The 22,888-nt window shown below is 28.0% G+C and overlaps 1 protein-coding gene and 1 pseudogene across 1 annotated transcript; both read right to left on the reverse strand.

The window, feature by feature from the left end:
- LOC125831023 (fatty acyl-CoA reductase 2, chloroplastic-like) overlaps positions 1 to 14,683 on the reverse strand; it is a 23,474-nt pseudogene extending 8,791 nt beyond the window's left edge.
- Positions 14,684 to 16,656: 1,973 nt separating this feature from the next.
- On the reverse strand, positions 16,657 to 17,679 carry LOC125831643 (FCS-Like Zinc finger 3-like). Its single transcript, XM_049510814.1, has 2 exons — positions 17,417 to 17,679; positions 16,657 to 16,837 (listed from the first exon to the last, which is right to left on the reverse strand). Exons 1-2 carry the CDS (start codon positions 17,677 to 17,679, stop codon positions 16,657 to 16,659), a joined length of 444 nt encoding a protein of 147 aa, XP_049366771.1.
- Positions 17,680 to 22,888: the final 5,209 nt, after the last annotated feature.

Here is a 22,888-nt window from a genome sequence, read left to right on the forward strand (position 1 = left end):
AAAATGGTCCTCCGGAAAACGATTTAAATAAAATTAAATCAAAATAGAAAATAATACCGACATCAAGAGGTCGGTTTTTATTATAATTCATTTTCTGGGAAAATTCCGACTTCTTGAGGTCGGAATTTGGTTTACCCGCAAATCGCAAACCGACCTCCGGATGTCGCTTTTAAAAGTAATTAGATGAAATAAAAATACCGACCTCCGGATGTCGCTTTAATTAATAGTCGAAATAAAAATACCGACCTCATGAGGTCGGTATTTTAATTACATACTATTTAATTTTTACCGACATTCGGAAGTCGGTATTATGAAATATTTAATTGAGAAAAAATTCCGACCTCAGAAGGTTGGAATTTTTAATGGATTACAATAAAAACCGACCTCTTGATGTCGGTATTAATTTCTCAATTAAATATAAAAAATACCGACCTCATGAGGTCGGTAATTTATATTAATTTATTTTTACTATTTAATTTTACCGACATACGGAAGTCGGTATTATAATTTTTTTTGTTTTTTATTTTACACAAAACCTATTGAGAAAAAATAAAATATTGTTATTTATTTATTTTTTTAATACCGACATCAAGAGGTCGGTTTTTATTGTAATTCATTTTTTCCGAGAAAATTTCCGACCTCCAGAGGTCGGAATTTGGTTTTCCCTCTTTTCGCAAACCGACCTCCGGATGTCGCTTTTAAAAGTAATTAGATGAAAAAAAAATACCGACCTCCGGATGTCGCTTTAATTAATAGTAATAAGATGAAATAAAAATACCGACCTCCGGATGTCGCTTTAATTAATAGCAATTAGATGAAATAAAAATACCGACATGACTACCGACATTCGGAAGTCGGAATTATAAAATTTTTAATGAATTACAATAAAAACCGACCTCTTGATGTCGGTATTATTTTCTCAATTAAATATAAAAAATACCGACCTCATGAGGTCGGTATTTTTATTGTAATTTATTTTTTCCGGGAAAAATTCCGACCTCCGGAGGTCGGAATTTGGTTTTTCCGCTTTATTTTGCATAAAAACCGACTACTTGTAAATACCGACCTCCAGAGGTCGGAAATTACCGACCTCCATTTGAGGTCGGAAATTTTTAGGTCGGTATTCACTGTTTTTTTAGTAGTGACCTTGTCAACTGGAACCTAAATCAAGTGAATAAATGGTCTATTAATGCAAACAAATACTTAACAATTAATAATGTAATTGTTGGATATATATAACTATCAAATATATAATTAAGTAAATAATAGTTTCTGATGTCTATAATAGCTTAAACTTTTAAATGAGATATCATACACTTTAGCATGGTATCAAAGTAGGAGATACTACATAATTAGATATACTCCACTATCATATATACTATTATTATTTATTCTATCAAAATATAAATATTATGTATTTTACCACTAGTTAAGAGTTTTCCATCATATATTGAGGAAGATATACCTAGATACATGTATTTTTACTATCATATACACTAATAAAGGGAGAGAGTAGAGCGAAATAAGGAGGGAGGCGAGCAACATTTGTTATGTATCTCATATACACATGAATCACTCTAGATACTCACTAGATACATGTATTTGGTGTGATTCTCATGTATCTGGGATACAAGATACATAAGAGAGTAGCGACCGATATAGGGTGGGGACGAGCGAGATTTGTATCCCAGATATATATGTGAATCCACTTGGATACTATGTATATAAAACAAATTATACCTAATTTTGACCTCATTTATCCGAGATACATGTATCTGGACTTACCAAAATCTGACAAGATTCATAATATTGAAAACTAGAGCGTATGTGTGTAATTTATGTAAGTTTCCTACCAATGCAAACAATATTGGTCTAGACAATGAGGGGCGTAGGTATATTGAAGATATAATTTAGAAATACATATTTGTCCTCTCTAATAGCTCAAATGGAAATGAGATGGTCAGATGACTTCTACATTGTATCTTGGTAGGTATAATTGGTCGTGTGTTCGAGTTTTTCACCGTCACCCATTATTAAAATGAATTTCTATATGGTTTACTCATGAAAACACGTTAGGTCGAGATGTAATTAAAAATATAACTAAGTAAATAAAACTTTGTTCTCTCTAATACTATAAAATTTGAATTTAGATGAGATGATTATCCACTTCAAAAATAATCGGTGCAACTATAAATGTTAAATCGATTGAAGAAGTATATATACCTACCACATCAAGATGACAATTGGATCACCAAGAAAGCCAGAGAGGTCACCCTTTCGATAGAATACGATTAATGAGTCGAGTACCCTAATTATGAGAGAGAATTTGAAAAATTAGAAACATTGATATTCTTGGTAATTTATAAATAGACAGAATACATTGATAGTTTTATTAAATTTATCATTTAATTTTATTTAGATATTCAAACTATGTTATGTTAAGATCGAGCACTTGAACACATGGAAAAAGTATATATTCATATTAATTAGACATTTTCAACTCAAACATTGAAAAAGTTTTTATGCACGTTCTGATCAAATGCGCGTTTATTATAGATAAGCTAACCACTTAAAATATGTCACAACCTTTTATTATACACATTTGCCTCAATAAGTCATTAAAGCATAAGCACGTCCAATCAAGCAAGAGATATATTTTGTGTGATCTACTTATCTACGTAATAGACGTTTGATTCGGAAGTGTCTAATATGAATATTTTATCATGTATTCACGTATTCAATTGAAATAGACTATTAGTCAAATGTTTAAATAAAATTTAGCAACAAATTTAAGATACCGTCATGTATTGAACCTTGTAAATATTAAGGACAGAAAGAAAAAAAAAGTTGAATAAACAATATAACACCTTAATCCTTGTATCTATCCTGAAAAGGGCTCTTTGTAGCTACTTGTTATTATGGAGGGACGAAGAATGAGTATTGGTATTTCTTCTCTCATGCTATTTATCATCATTTCACCAATTGCCTTTGTGAATGAATACGTATCTTGCCATCCATATAACTTTGCCCTATTTTATCAAAACAAACATTAATTACTATTAAAAAAGTATAATTTTTTTCCCACCCGATGTCTGGAGTTCATATTGAAGCCCAAGTCCTGACTAAATTTGAATTGCACAATGCAGGGACCCATTCGGGGGTGATGCTCACAACATAATTTTTTTCATACCCAGGGCTCGAACCCAAGACATTTGGTTAAGGATGAAGCAGTTCCACCACAACCCATGGTGTTCATCGGAATTTTGTGAGTCTCTAATAATATATAATTTGTATAAAGTGAAAATACCTCTCAACTCCTAAATCCTTCATTAATTGCTCCAAACCATTGTTGTTAACATTGTTCTTCAATTTTGAAACTAAGTCAATTTCATTGTCAGCATACAATGACGGAAAATTAATAAAGGGAGAAACAGATGTAATTTTCTCCTTTGTTATGCTTTCTCCCATCGTAAAAGGCTTCTCCAATATCATCCCTTCTCTTTCTCCATTGGCATAAGCTTTAAATAAACGAATTGAAATAATTCAATATTGTAAATCAAATGTATATTATGTATAAGATTTACCAAATGTTCAAGTCAAACTGTCAAGTCAAAAATTGATGAATCAAGTCATATCGAAGAAAAAAATTGATTTGTGGTTTTATTTGATTGGTTTGGCGTTGAAAAATAAAACGACAACAACTGATCTACATCTATCTATAAAGAATTTATGTTATTTGCGTTGATCAAAACTCAAACTCTAGATTTATGTGGAAAAAATTTATCTGTTTATGATATTTACGCTGATCAAAATTCAAACTATAGATTTATCTAGAAAGAGTTTATGTTATTTGCTCTGATCAAATTAAGATGACTTACAATAATAGTATTAAACTTGAAATATAATCTACTATCGATGTATATAACATATTGAAAGCATATATGCTCTTTTTTAAAGAATATTCAAAAACATACCGGTAGAATAATGCATAAGAAGTTTAAGTTTGTTGCATTTTTTGGCAAAAATCATGAGTCGACGTGGACCATTCACGTTAGCATCAAGAGCTAAGTCATATCTAGAAAAATGAAAAGAATTTTTATATATACATATATATCTTAGTAATATAATTTTTTTCTATTATTTATTATGTATAAAAATTAACCTCTCGTCAAATGTAGTGATGGCTGCAGAGTTAACAATCAAATCAATTTCTTGAGCAATTTGTTGAGTAGTAATAATATCCATGCCAAGGTTTGGCTCATATATATTTCCAACCACAGGAACCAATTTATTTTGTATGAACAACTTGTAGGATTCACCATGCATTTCTTCTAGATATTTGAATAACTTTGACTCCACAATCTGATATTTAAACAAAATGAAGGTGTAAATATCGTTCGTTTATATTATATAGGTGATCAATTAGTTGTATAAATTATCAGTAGTCAACCAATAGTGAAGTCAGAATTTTCGTTAAAATATCTCTTTTATCCCAAAATAGTTGTTATGTTTTGATTTTCGAAGTCAAAACACACGAAACATGACAACACCTAACTATATTCATATATGTATATATAGATTCAATTTTTTGAAAAGAAACTTAGTGAATAAATTAAAGAATCATTCTAAAGCATACCTCACTTGTTAATCTGTGCAATGCAGCTTCTTCATCCTTTGACTTGATGAGTATATATATCTTGTTTACCTTTGGTGTTGTTCTCAGCATCTTTTCAATCAGAGCTGCAAAAATATTAGTAATTATTCTACTGGAAAATGTATAGAGAAAGAGTTGAATATTGCCTATTAACTTTGCTAATAGTATATATAATTAAAGATATTAGATTCAAGTTTTATATATTGGCATCGTCATAAATATTTCTACAATCAGATCACTTATTAAATAATTACATATGAATTCTCTCATTTATGTGATATGGATATATTTTTTTTAGTATGTTTCAAAAAAAGATAATACATTTCTATATTTAAAATAATTTAATTTTAAACTTATCATTTTATTATTTTTAATGAAATGAGTAGGTGAACTAGCTAAACTACTACTTCTGTATATAATAATAAAGCTTAGACCTCTAGGATATGCATTTACCTCATCTCTATTCTCAAAAGGTAAAAAGGAGTAGTTTCTTTGTGATAGTCATATAATATCTAAAGTATGTTTTAGACCATGAGTTTTCACATAAAATAAGAAAGAGGATGTGTAATATTAGTTAAAATTCACGAATCTTATTAAAAAAAAATATTTACATTGTAAGTGCATATAATACCTTTTGCTAGAAATCCTGTAGCACCCGTGACAAGTATATTTTTCCCTTAAAAAACTCAACAATTCCTATACCGTTACCATGTTGAAACTGCATGGCTTTGAGTTGAGAATATTGTGTCCTATATTTTCTGATTTCATGTTAACGAGTTTTTTTCTAGCTCTTTTATGGTTTTCAAATGATGAAATATTTTTAGTATATTCAAACATGGAAGAACCATGATTTTGAGAAAATAAATTATGAGTAGGTTGCCTAGTAAGGAATTTTTTTTTTTTTGAAGAAAAGCATATTTGTCTATTGCCAAAAAGAGGAAGCTGTGGGATTGGAACTAAAATCATCTTCTCTATTTATCGAGGTAAAATCTGAGTAGATTTTTGTTTACGGTTTACCACATGACAAATATCAGTAATATTGTATGTTGACTATATAGTAACTAGATACAGGACCTCATGCTAGCACGGGATCCAATATATGTTATTTTTCTATCTCAATTTATGTATTTTCAAAGATACTTGAGAAGTTATCCAAATTTTTATATGATATTAAAAATATTTTAAGTTATTAATTATTGTAATTTATAGTATTTTTTACATAATTTTTAAATAATATATATTATCTCTTTGTCCTAATTTATGTGACATACATAGAATTTAGAAAATTAATCATTTTTTATATGTCTGTTAAATATTATAAGATGTTAATTATTGTAATTTATAATACTTTTTAACGTAATTTTAAAATAATATATGTTACTACCCATGTCACAACTTATGTGACATTGATAGAATTTTTAGAGTTAATTCATTTTTCTATATGTATTTTAATTTTTTTACGTTATTAATTAATGTGATTTATAGTACTTTCTATGTCATTTTCAAATAATATATATTTATCAGCTAACTAAGTTTATGCGGCTCTAATAGAATTTCAGGAGTCAATTGAATTTTTTTTATATAACTTACAAATATTTAATTTGTTAAATATTGTGATTCATGGAATTATTTATGTAACTTTCAAATATATCACAAGCTAACAAAGAAAATAAATTAAAACATGAAAACCAAATTATCACGAACTACTAAGTTGTAGAAATAATTATAAAGTAGGATACATGTAGTTGCACAACAGTGAACAAAACAAAGCAAGCGGAAAGACACAAATATGGAAAAATGGTATAAATTAGCAAACTATTAATTCAAATTAAATGTTATAACCACAGTTTCATTTAATTGTAATCCGTAGCAAATAGTTGTCATTCGCCTCTCTCCCCAACGAATCTCGTTCGCCACTCTCATGATCTCGCTCGGCAGTCTCTCTCGCCTCTCTCACTTTATACAAATACAAATGTATAAATTATGTTTGTGTTTGTATAAAGCGTGAGAAAACTATATATATATATATATATCTTTTTGTTCACATCTCTCCCTAGAGAATCTCGCTCGCCACTCTACCAGATCTCGCTCGCCTCTCTCACTTTATACAAACACAAATGTATGAATTACGTTTGTGTTTGTATAAAGCGAGAGAAAACTATATATATACATATCTTTTTGTTTGCCTCTCTCCATAGAGAATCTCGCTCGCCACTCTCCCACATCTCGCTCGCCTCTCTCACTTTATACAAACACAAATGTATAAATTGTGTTTGTATAAAGCGAAAGAAAAATTGTATATACAAATACATATATTTTCGTCCTATACACTTATAATTAGGGAAAATGCATAAGTACCCCCCCCCCCCCAGCCTATGCCCAAAATCTCTGAGACACACCTAACCTTTACTAAGGTCCTATTACCCCTCCCCCGAACTTATTTTTTAGTTAATTTTTTACCACTTTTCGGCCTACGTGGCTGGGTCTATGACTTCACCTATGTTAGGCGCGTGGGTGCAGTTTTTAGACAGCACTGACCAATAAAAATTGGTCATGTGTTAAAATAAACTTGAAAAAAATAAATATTAACTCAATTGTCTTCTTCTTTATTATTGTTCTTTATGTTTGGAAAAAAAAACTCCATTATCATAAGTTAAATTGCTCCTTTCTTTTAAAAGCTAACAAAATAAAATAAAGAAAAAACTAACCTTTGAACTCAACCACGATTCTTGATGACTTAGAAGTAGGGGTGTACATAGGTCGGTTTGGTTTGGTTTTTCATTTAAAAAAATCTAAACCAATTATGTTGGTTTATTAAATCTAATTACCAAATCAAACCACGCAAAGTCGGTTTTTTCGGTTTCGGTTTTAGTCGGTTCTTTCGGTTTTTTTGGTTTTTTTCGGTTTTTTACAACTTAACGGTGTTTGAAAAAGAGATCAAATATATTTTCACCTACTTGTGTGATAAGCTAAACTTAATAAACGTTAAATGAACAGAAATTTTCGTAAAGATGGTAAAATTCACATGAGTACAAAATATTTTTTTTTGAAGTATCAACGTTCATTATGTTAAATTAATAAGATTAAAGGATACAGTCAAACTGAATACAAAACGAAATTTTTACAAAGTAAATTGTTAACTTCATATTTGAAAACTATAACAATATAATTGTAACTTCGGATCTTAATACAAAATAAAATATTTACAAATTTTGCAAGCCCAAATTTGAAATAAAATATATAAACATTGAAAACTATAAACTAGCTAAAATATATTAACAAAGTAGATTATAAGTAATATTTTTTTTATATATAAATAAAATAAAATTATATATATAATATTTACAAAATTTTACAAGCCCAAATTTGAAATAAAATAGATAAACATTAAAAACTATAAACTAACTAAAAATATATTAACAAAGTAGATTATAACTAATATTTTTTATCTATAAATAAAATAAAATTATATATATAATATTTACAAAATTTTACAAGCCCAAATTTGAAATAAAATATATAAACATTGAAAGCTATAAACTAACTAGAAATATATTAACAAAGTAGATTATAAGTAATATTTTTTTATCTATAAATAAAATAAAATTATATATATAATATTTACAAAATTTTACAAGCCCAAATTTGAAATAAAATATATAAACATTGAAAGCTATAAACTAACTAAAAATATATTAACAAAGTAGATTATAAGTAATATTTTTTTATCTATAAATAAAATAAGATTATATATATAATATTTACAAAATTTTACAAGCCCAAATTTGAAACAAAATATATAAACATTGAAAACTATAAACTAACTAAAAATATATTAACAAAGTTATAATATTTTTTATCTATAAATAAAATAAAATTATATATATAATATTTACAAAATTTTACAAACCCAAATTTGAAATAAAATATGTAAACATTGAAAACTATAAACTAACTAAAAATATATTAACAAAGTTATAATATTTTTTATCTATAAATAAAATAAAATTATATATATAATATTTACAAAATTTTACAAGCCCAAATTTGAAATAAAATATATAAACATTGAAAGCTATAAGCTAACTAAAAATATATTAACAAAGTAGATTATAAGTAATTTTTTTTATCTATAAATAAAATAAAATTATATATATAATATTTACAAAATTTTACAAGCCCAAATTTAAAAACAAATATATAAACATTGAAAACTATAAACTAACTAAAAATATATTAACAAAGTAGATTATAAATAATATTTTTTATCTATAAATAAAATAAAATTATATATATAATATTTACAAAATTTTACAAGCCCAAATTTGAAATAAAATATATAAGCATTGAAATTTATAAACTAACTAAAAATATATTAACAAAGTAGATTATAAATAATATTTTTATCTAAAACATAAAGTGGTAGCTTTTTGAAATTTTAGGAAGTGTAAAAGCTACTTTTGTACTGATAGCTTACTTTTTAGAAAGTTGAAAAAGTGGGGGCCCAGCGCGTGTTGAACAAAGCTTTCAACCTATCTGGTTTATATTGCCACGTAAGCCGAAAAGTGGTAAAAAATTAATTAAAAAATAAGTTCGGGGGGTAATAGGACCTTAGTAAAGGTTAGGTGTGTCTTAGGGATTTTGGGCATAGGCTGGGGGGATACTTATGCATTTTCCCCTTATAATTATACAAATACAGATCTTCCCCTGCCCAGTTTTCTTTTGTCTTTCTCTCTTTCTCGCTTTATACAAACACAAATTATAATACAATTGATTATTTTGTATATGTATACCGAAATATACATATTAATAGTCATAGCAAACATAAAGTTTGTCATGGAGCACAATTATATAAACTATAGTTATAGTATACAAATATGATTTTTATGTTTGTTAAACCTAAAATTTACTCAGAAAATATCCTATGATGAAACAGACATGACAACCATGAGGCCCTTGCTCGTAGGCTCTTCTACTATATACTAGATATTAGGCGTTCGTGCCAGCGCGACCCAATATATGTTATTTATTTGTTTCAATTATGTGGTACAAATTGAATTTGGAGGGTTAATTATTATTTTTCTTTGTTTTTTTAATTTTTTTTTTTTATATATTTCAAGTTGCTAATTTGTTGCGATTTATAGTTTCTTTTAGGGAAAATGTATAAGTACCCCCCAACCTATGCCCGAAATCTTAGAGACACAATTATACTATACTAAGGTCCTATTACCCACTCGAACTTATTTTATAAACAATTTTCTACCCTTTTCCGGCCTACGTGGCACTATCTTCTGGACCAGCGCGTGTTGACAATTTTTTCAAACTATCTGGTTAATAGTGCCACGTAGGCTGAAAATGGGTAGAAAATTATTTATAAAATAAGTTCGGGGGGAGGGGGGCAATACGACCTTAGTATAGTATAAGTGTGTCTCTGATATTTCGGGCATAGGTTGGGGGGGAGGGGGATACTTATGCATTTTCCCTTTCTATTACGTCATTTTCAAATAATATATGCTACTTTTTCTGTTCCAATTTATGTGACACATATGAAATTAGGAGAATCATCCAAATTTCTCATATGATTTTAAAGTGTTTTCAGTTGTTAAATAGTATCGCCTGCATAACTTTCATTAATATATGTTGTTCTATATGTTCAATTTTACGTGGCGCCGATAAAATTGTAAGAGTCAATTAAAAGAATTTCATTTAAAAAAATATATATATTTTAAGTTGTGTAGCCTCTTATTTATTGTGACTTATTGTAACGACATGTTTCCGTCATTATAGAAATGTCAACGGGGGGAAATTTGGGGTCGAAAAACTTTTTCATAGTATTTAGATTTTCCCAACCTAGTCCAGATTTGGACGAAATCAGAGTCTTTGAGGTGTAGGGAAATCTGGTAATAATCGGGTGAATCATTTATGATTTTGATTGCTTGAGTAGTTAGATAACTCGTTAAGAAATTCGTACGACTTTACGAAATTAAATTTGAGTGAGTAGAACTCCCGAAATCGATCTTAGCGTCGTGGGTTAGAGGTGTGTTGTGAAATGGGGATTTTGGAATTCTTTAATTAGCTCATTGTCTCGCGTAACCCGTTTTAGCGTTGGGTTTTGGCCGCTCTGGCGGGCCGCTACAGCGGGATGAGGGCAGCTGTTGCGGGCTCGACGCGACTTAAGGTCATTAATAAACCCCTAAATGACCTAATTATGCATTTTTCGACTTTTAGAGCTAAAAAACGAACCCCATGCAACTCCTACTTGTTTTTCACCATTCTTGAGGCTAAATGTAAGTTTTTCACTCCCCGAATCCATTTTTTGATCTGTAGAAAGTAATAGAATGGGTGAATATTGATAGGGGAGGGTTTGGTTATAGATTCTATGGTGGAAACAACCCTAATTTGGATAATTGAGATAATGGGTTTGATCCAGGGTTCATAAAATTGTTAGTAATTAGGATAATTAGTGATTGTTTATTCATTCCCGTATTATATTGATTTTTTGTAGACCAAGAAAAAGCAGAACGAATCTGAAAAGGGATGGATCAAGTTTCTTAGGGTTTCAAGCTTGTTTCGAGGTAGGTAGTGGTTGCGATTCTATGATTGTGTGATATATGTTTGTTCTTGCTTCATTATGATACTTGTATAAGTATAAATGTTGGAATGTTGATCACATTTGTTGTAAATGAGATAGATGAATGATGATTGCCATGAAATCATGACTTAAATGTATGATCTTGATGATATACTTGTGATTGTGAGTGTGGTGTGTTGAATGGATCGGTTGCCACGTTCCGACATAATTATATGATCGGATACCATGTTCCGGTATGCTAACTGTTTAGGTTTGGGTTCCATGAGAGGACCAATGATTTGATATAAAATGTGAAGTTGTTCGTCGTTTGTAAATGTTGATAATATTGTATATGTTGATATATATGCATGTGATTATAATGTTGTCTTGACTTGCTTATGTTGGTTGTACTTAGTGGGATAGCCGCGTGATCCTATCAGTACACTGTGGTTGTGTACTGATACTGCACTTGCTCTTATTTTTGTTTAGTACAGGGCATCTTCAAGCAGCTATTAACAGATCTCACTTAGGAGATCAGTGATCATCGTTCGAATTCAAGGGTGAGCCAATTCTTCCGGGCTGTCATGAGTTCTCCTTTCGTCTATGTCCACATTTCGGACTTAGACAATTCTATTAGTTATTAGTACATTAGTTGGGGTTGTATCCCTTCTTGGTTCATTGTTATATGTTTTGGTACATTGACTTTCAGGTTCTAGGTTATTTCTTCCACATTGTTTAGTTCGTTGTTAAACTTTTGTTGGAGTTGATGGGAACTCCCTATTTATTTTCTTAGTATTTAACTTGCTTCTTTAATTTAAATGTCTTAGTTTTGGTTTAGTTGCTTGGTTTGAGTTGTGGTAGTGGTTCTCCCACCGAAGAGTTAGTGTGGGTGTCAATCACGACGGTTTGGGTCATGACACTTATAGTGTATTTTACGTCATTTTCAAATTCATAATAAAATATTTTAAGTTGTTAATTATAATGATTTATAGTATCTTAAACATAATCTTTGAATATATGATAAATTAAAAAGGAATGTAAGACAAATAAATTAAAATTAAAAAAAAAAAAAAAAAAGCAATAACAAAATGTGAATAAATTTAAGTGCATAACAATGTTCACTACCATTACAAAATAATTTCAATTTATATTTATGATCAAATAAATTTCAAATTTTTAAATTTCTTTTTTCACCCTAAAGAACAAAGTTTTTCATCTCTAATATATTTTATTAAAATACAATATTACAATACAAAATGAAAAAGCGAAAGAAGAGTTAAGTGGAACAAATAAAGTAAAGGAAATAAAATATTGAACTGGAATAATGCAAAGCAAATTGAAAAGGGCTGAAATAGGGGGAAAAGGGGCCACGTGTAGGGGTGTTTACGGATCGGTTTGGATCGGTTATTGGTCAAAATTAAAATCAAATCAACTTAATCGGTTTTAAAATTATCAAAATCAAACCAAACAAATATAATATACATTTGTCGGTTTGGTGGTTATCGGTTTCGGTTTGGTTTGATTCGGTTATTAACCATACACAAAAATAAAAGAAACAATTCATTCAAAATGTGAAAAAATGACAATAATCCATTCAAAATGAAAAATAGTTAGTATGACCTAAAATACTGAACTTTCGATCACTAAATTTACTATCAATAAAGCTTTAAAATTCACTATATTAGCCTAGAAGGAAGAGACAAAAACATTTTCAGTTCCACAAAGAATTGAGCTAGACACTCAAATACATGAAATCAATAAGATAAATGTTTCATCTTGGACATTTTTGCTTTCAATAACTAAATTATAAAGAAATTTTAATGAAAATATGTATAAGATCTTTAAAACTGATTATAAAAACAATATATTAAGTATGTATATTAATAAAATATATGTATATAATTCATCGGTTCGGTTATTTCTTCGATTTTTTCGTATAAAATCATAACTAAATCAAATACTATCGATTTTCAAAAATCTAAAACCAAACCAAACCAAACCCAAACAAAATCGGTTTTATTTTATTGGTTTGGTTCGATTTTTCGGTTTGGTTCGATTTTTCGGTTTGGATCGGTTTTTATCCAAACCGTGAACACCCCTAGCCACATGCATGGAAATCAACAAACTTTGCGGCTGAGACAAAAGAAAAAAAAATATACAGCCTTTTAGGTCAAATAATGAAAATGTACAATAGTAAAGCAGTCATATACAATAGTGCTTAAGCAGTATAATGAAAATATACCTATATTACCCTTTGCTAGGGAAGCAGGCATGTCGTCCAACTCCAGCTCCCCTAGCCACTTATATATAGTAGAAAATATAATTAATTTTCTCTGATATGTTTTATTAAAGGTTTATGTCTCTCTTTCTTTTTTTTCATGGAAGGTGTTATTGAAGCGCAACGTGATCTCATTTAAAAATCATCTAAAATTTAAGAGGTTAAAAAAAAATATTCTTAATTTTTTAATAATATATATTTTTAACATGCCCCTCATGAAAAACCAAGATAAGGGGTGATGGTGATACTTCAACCTATCCGAATATTGCATGAGTGTAGAAATCTTTATCACTATGTGCGGGCCTGAATTTGTTTATAGGCCAAAATAATGGTGATAGTGAGACTCAAGTCGAGGTTATTTATTTGTTCTAATACTATATTCAGTTAGTAGGGGTGTGCACTATTCGGATTAAACCGAATAATCAAATCAAATCAAACCGAATCTTTATTTGGATTGGCTTTTTGGTTTTTTGGATTGGTTTTGGATTAATAAAGTACTTTGTTTGATTTTTTGGTTTGGTTTCGAATTTTAAAAAATAAAAATCGAAAAAACCCGAATTATATATATATAATGTTTAAGCTTAGAATTAAGTTGGAGTAACCACTTTTGTCCCTATTTGGTTATTGTCATGATGATTACGTTTATATTTTATGTTTGAATTACATCTATAGTAGTTATACTTATAAGTATTGCGTTTTAAGTTTTACTTATGATTTATATTAGAAAGTATATTTAAGGGATTATATATTATTACTTTGGTTATATATGTTATTAATTATTTACATAATCGAATAACCAAACCGAAAAAAGCCGAACTGAATAGAGGAAAACTAAACCAAACCAAATTTATTTTGGATCGGGTTGGGTTACACTTTTACAAAACCAAAAACCAAAAATCCAAACCGAATAGTGTAAAATCAAAACCGAAAAAACCGAATGCACACCCCTATACTGAAATGTTTATATTACGTTTAACTGTATTTTTAGAGATAATTACAAAGCTTACGTTAAGTAGATTACTGTTTTAATTGGCACAAACCTATTTAATTACATTTAATAGTCTATTTCGTTAGCCATCCGATATTTGATACATTCATAACAACCTCTAACAGCCAACCATACGTCCTAAGTTCATTTTTCAATAGGATATATCACTCGTAGCAAGTAATTTAAATTCATGTTACATATGATAACAAATTTTAAAAATAAACTAATTAATCTCTACCAAAACAATTTCAATTTTAACACTTGAACTCGAGTCTTGAGATTCTTTATTAAGGATATAGAGAATTCCTATATTCATCTATCACATATCTGGACGGTAATTTGATTTAATAGATTCAAATCTTATTTTCTTAATTACACTATTCAGTCGCATAAAAGTTAAGAAATATTAATATAACGTATTGATTGGGTCTTACTAGACATTTTGAAGAGTAGAAAAAAGTAATTTTAATATCAAGTTATCACCTTTTTATCATAAGTAATAAATTTTATTCCCAAGGAAAAAGGGTCAATAATGCCCTTAAACTATGTGAAAGGAATAAAAATGTCTCATGTTTATAGTTTGGCTCAAAAATACTTGTACGGTCAATACTTTGGTTCAAAAATACCCGTGCAATCAATACTTTGGTTCAGAAACCTCTATAGTTACAGAATGGGTCAAAATGTCCTTTTTCCAAATAAATATATATTTTTTTCTTTTTAAACACATCTTCTTGCTAATTAAAATATTATTAAAGAACACTATTCTTGTTTTCTTTCTTCTAAAATCATTTTAACAAATAAAAATGTAGGAAATATTTTTTTTCTTCTTAATCTCATTTTACCAATTAAAATAAAATAATTTCATGTACCCTTTCGACAGATAATATATGTCATATATATATAAGATCATAGTATATCCATCATAATTTATATTATATTTATATAACAATAAAAAATAATGATAATAAACGAAGAAATATTTTCACTTTTTTTTTTTTTTTTTGAATTGAAGTAAGATAAACATTTGATAATTTTTAAAAAAACATTATTAGAAAAAGAACGTGTTAAAAAGAAACTAATATATATGAGCATTCTTTATCCATTAAATAACAATAAGGGCATTTCTTACCAAAATATTGATGACAAGGACATTTTTGGAGCAAACTACAAACGAAAGGCATTTTTGAACCAAAATATTTCCGGTAAAAACATTTTTGAACCAAACTATAAATAAAGGGCATTTTTATTCATTTCACATAGTCTAAGGATATTTTTTTATCTCTTTCCCTATCACCTAAGATCAATAATATATCGGGTGAGATCAAATAATTTATAAGACGGTTATTAATAACTTTATATCTCAAAAGCTATGATTTTTCAAATAATAAAATAAAATAAGATTCTTGTTAAAGTTGACTTTTAAGCCACGGATCCTTTTGAGCTTTCTCTGCACAAAAGGTGTGATTGATTGTATAATTTTCTTGAAAAATAATTTACACGAAAACTTTTTTTCGAACATAGCCAAAATTGAAATGATATGATATGAATAGAACAAAATTGATGGTGCACATGTATCGAAAAATTTTAAAAGAATGGATACTCTATTAGAAAAAGATGGATATGAGATATAAATTTGACCGGTTTGATCTTTAGATTCTTAACATTGTATTGATAAATTTTTAAAATTATAAGTCCAAAATATATAGTATTACTAGTTTTAATATACATATTGATTTAATTATATAAAAAAATTATAGTGCTAATTTTATTTTAAAATTTCAATGTGACACACTTGAAAATTTTAAAAGATCAAAGCAAAGAACAAAAAAAAAACTAATGGAAACATCAAAAATGTTACCGATATGAATATCCACTTAGAAAGGTGTTACTCAATTTTAAAAAAAAAACAAATAAAATAAATATAAAATTTGAAACATCCAATCATTATTACATTATATTGATACTTTAAACATGAATTTACATATAGCCATTACTTTTATCACATAGAATAAGCAACAAAAAGATAGGTCCCCTCCCACCCCACCCTACCCCACCTCTCATATCAATATTTACATTATTTTTTTAATAAAAAAATATATTCTATATACTTTTCTGCTTGTTCATCTCCCACTACAATGACCTCCCCCCCTCTTCTTTTTTTTAATTCAAGCTGAAACAACACTGCCTCTAATACGTAAAGGGTAATCTTGTGTAGTGTTAGTGGGAGAAGTGGACTTTATTCTCAAAGCCTTGATAGAAGTTGAAAGATTTAATTTTTCCTCTTTTGCTTCATCCATATCTATTTGTTCTTGCCTGCACTCTTCACTACAGAATGGAATATCCCCTCTGCAACATAACATTATTATCACACAACAATCATTCTGTTGCCCTCTTTTACTAACTTCACAACAGTAATAAATATACATAAAATAAAGAGTGTTAAAGTTTTTAGCCACGTTAGTTAATTACTTTTTCTGTTTCAATTTATGTGATACATTTCGAATTTCGAAATTCAAACAAGTCTATTTTTTATCGTAAATTTTTCCTATATTTTTTAAATATTTTGAATTATTAATTATTGAGACTTATAGTACTCTTTATGTAATTTACAAATATATAAATTTCATTTTAAAAAATTTAAAGATTTCATGAGAAAATTCTCGGTCAAACTTAACCTGTTTGACTCTCGAACAGCGAAATGTGTCACATAAATTGAAACAGAGGGAGTATCATTTAATTCAATATAGTTCTAGGTTTTAGGAATATTTACAAAGACATATTTAGCGGCATGCTAAAAGAACTTTTTACTAGAACCCTTCTATTCAATTACTCTGTGTTTCAATTTGTTTGTCCGATTACTTAACTTATAAAATTTGAATTTGAAAGTTGAAAAATAAAGGATGAATTTAAATAAGAAAAAGTAACCTGTACATAAAGATGTCTCTGTTGTGAGCAATTGGTTTATTGCAAAGAAAACAAGAATCCAAGAAATGGGGTTGTTGTTGTTCAATTCTAGCAGGTAATTTTGGTGATGAGATTGAAGAATCAAAAGTAAGATTCTTGAAAATAGTTCTCCTAGAAATTAATGAATTGTGATTGTTTGTTGAAATCTCAGTTCCCATTTGAGCCACAGAGACAAGACCGTCGTTGATAAAACCGGGCCGTTTTCTTGTTGTTGCTGACTCCATTTTTATTTTATCTTTTTGGTTTGCAGGGAAAGAAAATAGATTGGAGTAATGGGAATGAGATAAAAGTGTGCTTATAAAGAACTCTTTTATTGAGTTTCATATCTAAAATATTACTTATTAGTTTGAGAAACACACTTTTCTATTTTATTACATCTCATCATGATGTATGTATTACACTCTTTCTTTTAATTTATTTAAAAAAATTGTCACATCACACTCCATAGACAAAATATTTTATTTTGACAAAAATTAAATGAATTATTAGTATTAATTAAAGATTAAAGTATTCTTATCTCTCAAAAAATTATAAAATAAAATATAAAATATTTTTCTTACTCCATTCTACCACTTCCTCTCACCGTACTCCCCCACCCCCCTTTTTTCAATTATATTTTAAAATTTCTTTTTATAAAAAGATTTAAATTTTTTTTTACTTTATCTCCTTAACCCCCCCCCCCCCCCCCCTTAAATAATAACTTAGATAATATTTTATTTTTAAAAAAAACAAAAATTCTACCCAACCCCACTTAACCCTCCGCTTTCAATTTTTTTTCACATATATATGTGTGTTTTTTGAAAAGTATTTTTTACTTCACACAAGATCTTTTTATAATAAATTTTAAATTTCTGTTATATTCGGTACCTAAGTAGAAACAAATATGTTCCTAAAGAAGATATTGCTTATATTTTGTTATATACGATACCTAAATAGAAATCATATTTTAACAATGATTTTCAGAACTGGAAGAAGATATTGCTTATATTTTGTTAGGATTTGTTATAATTTTTATAAAGTTTTTTTAGTATGAATACCTTATTGCATCTAGAATCCTATTTTGTTCTTAGAACAAGTTGAAGGCATAGACATTATTGAAGGAGACGAAGCAACTAATTGAAATTCATTGGGATTAATGGATGGCCTTAAAGTAGGGAAAGTTATGCATAATAACAAACATTTAGTCTATATTAGGTACTATAGCTATAGTTTAAGAAAATTATAATTCGTGGCTACAATTTTCCATTCTTGCGATTCGTCTGATTTGTATAAATTCAGAATTTGTATAATTTGGTTCCTAATTGTTAAATAAGAAATTTGCATAATTCGGTTCCTAATTGTATAAATCCAAAATTTTGTATATGTTTACCATAGCTATTTGTATACGATTTATGAAAAATTCATAATAAATTACCTTATTTGTATATTAACAAGCGAAATATACAAACGGAGTTCGGAAAAAATTCCTAAATGTATAAATACAAAATTTGTATATATTTTTCTTATTTGTATATTCGCTAGCGAAATATACAAACATGCAGATATACACAAACCATAACCTCCATAGCAAACGAAACTATAGCTATGGAGCGTAATTATCAAAACTATAACTATAGAATCTTATTATGTCTATTATATTTGCTATTTCTAAAATTTTCTCAAAGAATAACAAGCTTAAACTAGTTTTTCATCTATTTTTACACGAATGGTCCGAATGTGAGATGCATTTGGAGCAGGCCTGGTCTTCCCTAAGTGCAAAAGTTGCAATGGGCCTAGCTGCAGGGCCCAGGTCAGAACCTTATCATGAGATTTTTTTTTATATATAATTTCAATATTTGAACTTGGTGACAAGTTTAATAAGACAAATAAATTAAAATGAATGAAGTATTCATTTTTAATATTTAGATGATTAACAATAATTTGGGGTGACATTTGAAGTAAATTATTAGTATTATATTTAATATTTTTTTCTAACGAGTGTGTCAAGCCAGATATTAACAAGCAGCAAATTTAAAAATGATAGAAAATAACTGCAATCACAAATAGATTATAATGAAACAAAGATTTTAGTGATGAATAATTGAAAGTACAGTTTTATTTTATCTTTTGATTCTTCTCTCCTAAGATTTTTTTTTGTGATTCGAAGGTCATTAATGACATATTTCTCGAACATAAGATAATTTGAACCGATATATTTAATCGCCAAGAAAGTTGGAGTACACTTTGCTTTGAGAAAAAATATATTTGATGTTGATCTCTTTGTGAATATCCTAAAAATTTCTGAGTTATTTGTGACGTCTCTTCAAGAAAATATCTGATACTTTTTATAGGTGTGAACTAAAATTTAGGATAAAGTAGCCTGGCAGAAATCCTAACAGGCCTTCCGTTCGAAAATGGATTGAACTCGTCTTGTAGAGTCTTATACTTAGAGTTAGAAGATTTGTCAAGTAGATTCCTATTTTAAATGCGGTAAAATTTTAATGTCTATAAATAACCCAACTTCAATGCTCATTGGATTGTGGATTTGTTGAAACTCAAAAACAAGACTAGAAGTATACCCTTAAATTGAAGCTTTCATCTTTGCATTTTTGTGGCTCCAAAATTGCACAATCAGATTGTGAGAGAAGAATTGAAAGACATTTGATCTCACTAAGTAGATCAATTTGTTTTTTTTATTAGTGATGAAAATTGACTGCAATCTTAATAAATTTTACAATTTGAAAAAGGATTAGTCTCATCTTATAAAATTTTATTTTTACATTTTGAAAATAAATTAAATTTGTTTTATAAAATATTATTTTAAATTCCATAAATTTTTTTATATCTATAGTTTATAGAACCTTCCAAAAGTAGTGCTTTTTCAACTCTTAAATTTAAAGATAGCTCACATTAAAGCTACCACATACCTCCAACCATGTAATTTATTGGGCTACCTAGCTAAAATAGAAGTCAAGGATTTGTGTATTTGACTTTGCTCCGTAAATAAATAATGTTTGTGTTTTCTCATTCAGATAATAGAACAAGGTATGATCTGAGAGAAACTTATTTCATATTAATATTATTAAATACTTTTTCTTCGTTCACTTTTATTTATTTATAATATTGAAATATAATTATTTTTTACAAAGGAATCAAAATCTATTATGAATAAGTAAAAATAAAGTAAGCAAATCCTATTTTGATTTGACGCAATTGATTAAATTGCGACAACAATACAATTTAAGAAACTTAACCGTGTTTTTTTTTGTTGCAAAGAAAACTCGTTTTCTAATTAATGGAGTGATAGTGATTAGAGGCCGTTGATTCTAGGCAATTAAACTAAAGGTTGTATGGTCAATGTAGAATTGTCAAAACGTCATTAAAGAGAGTAGTTATGGCAGCTATCTACATATAGACTTTGACAAAATGATTCATTATTCCCTCCGTTTCTAATTACTTGTCCACATTTCTTTTTTTAGTTGTCCATAAATACTTATCTATTTTAACAAATCAAGAAAGGATAATTTTTTTTTACCTATTATACCCTCAATTAATTACTTTGAAAAAAGTATTCTTGAAATCTTAAGTTTTTAATTCATTTACTTCATAATTAATAGGGATAAAATGGTAAAGTTACTATGTCAATAATTATTTTCTTAATAGATGTGTCAATTCAAAAGTGGACAAATAATTAGGACTAGAGGGAGTATTAATTATGAATTTTTAAAAATATATTTATCTACTTGATTAATTCATTAAATTTAAATTAATTAAAATGAGTAAATTTACTGGGTTTTTTTTTATAAAAAAAATAGTCCAACATATAAGATCCCTTTAATTTGGAAGAACTCTAGCTAGTACCATGGCCCTCCCTTTCCCACACCTTCTCTGATAAACTCATTCGACTTTTTCCTTATAATCACTAAGTATTTTGTATTATTGACTCGATTAATTTGTATTGCAAAAGACTTATCAAGAGAAACACATGTTTTACTAAAAAATTCTTTTATTTTCAATACTTGAATAATTGAATTCAAGATAATGAAGATGTAGGGTCTCATTAAATCATCACATCTTTTAATGGCAATCAAATTATTGTTTGATCAGACCCCATGCCATCAACATAATTATGATATTATTTGTTTTAGCCTAAATTCACATTTTTTTTCTTCTAAAACATCTCACACTATGAAATGTATAAATAGTACTGCACTTTATATGTAGCATTTTTTTTTTTGAGTTATCAATTAATATAAGGCTTTATTCGCACACCTAATAACCTTTCTCTAGCTCAAACTAAATTTCACTTGATCCATCACCTCAAGATTTTATATGATAATATATTGTGTGTTTCGACATCAATCGAATTTTATGACAATTAAAGCAACACTGATTTTTTATTTTTTTTTATGTATGCGTCTTAAAAACTACAGACAAAAATATTAATAAATCGGCTCATAGATGAGTAAAAGTACCAAGTCAGACCCCATGCTATTAATACATCATCTTTATATTGGGCTAAATAAATCAAAAATATTTTTAACTTGGTGTGATACTATCTGTTTAAAAACAAACTCACATAATTTGTTTTTAAATAAAACACATTCACTCTATTTACAGTAATTAGTATCCATTACATCTTATTCTTTTTCGGCTACTAATATGTGACTTTATTTGTAGGCTTAACACTTAGTCGAACTAATTAGTTGCATTGCTTAGTCATAATGTTTACCATTTAACAATTAATTCATAAAATGAAAAATCTTACTCGTAGATATATGGAAAACGATATTTATATATATTTATGTGCTATATATATATATATATATATATATTTATACAGATACAAGCTTGACGATTGAATTATTTAAACTTCTTTCCCTTTTCTTCCCATTAGGTTTGCAAGTCATACAAGATTCATAAAACGAGCATAGTACATAATTGTAAATAATTAGTTATGTACAAATAATTCAACAATAAATCAATATTAAATATATAGGCCTAGCCCTGTAGCTGTCTTCTCTTTAATGATCACTTATTTCCCTTTACGTTTTTCTGCGTGGTCATTTAAAGAAAAATAAAATTCAAAACTAACTAAGAAAAGAATAATGTGAGAAGGAAGTCTCGAAAAAAGAAATAAAAAGGCAATGAAATTTCATGATGAAGGAATAAAGGAAAAAGGGATCCAAAATAAAATTACTGCTCTTTGATGATGAATGATAGTGATTGAAAGTAGAATAGTCATGTAGACTATACTTTAAAATTTTATCGACCAAAATTTGAAGAATTGCTAAGGTAAATTCTCAGATCATCATGAAAGTATAAAATATCATAAATTGGTTAAAAGAACGTTATTGCTAAAAGGTAAAATAAGTACCCAAAGAGATATTATTATCTTATATATAACTAATACATAGCAAAATATGATATTAGGAATATCAAGGTACTAATATA

The sequence above is a fragment of the Solanum verrucosum genome, unplaced genomic scaffold (assembly GCF_900185275.1).
Source record: "Solanum verrucosum unplaced genomic scaffold, falcon-dt-bn FXZP01000049.1, whole genome shotgun sequence".
NCBI lineage: Eukaryota > Viridiplantae > Streptophyta > Magnoliopsida > Solanales > Solanaceae > Solanum > Solanum verrucosum.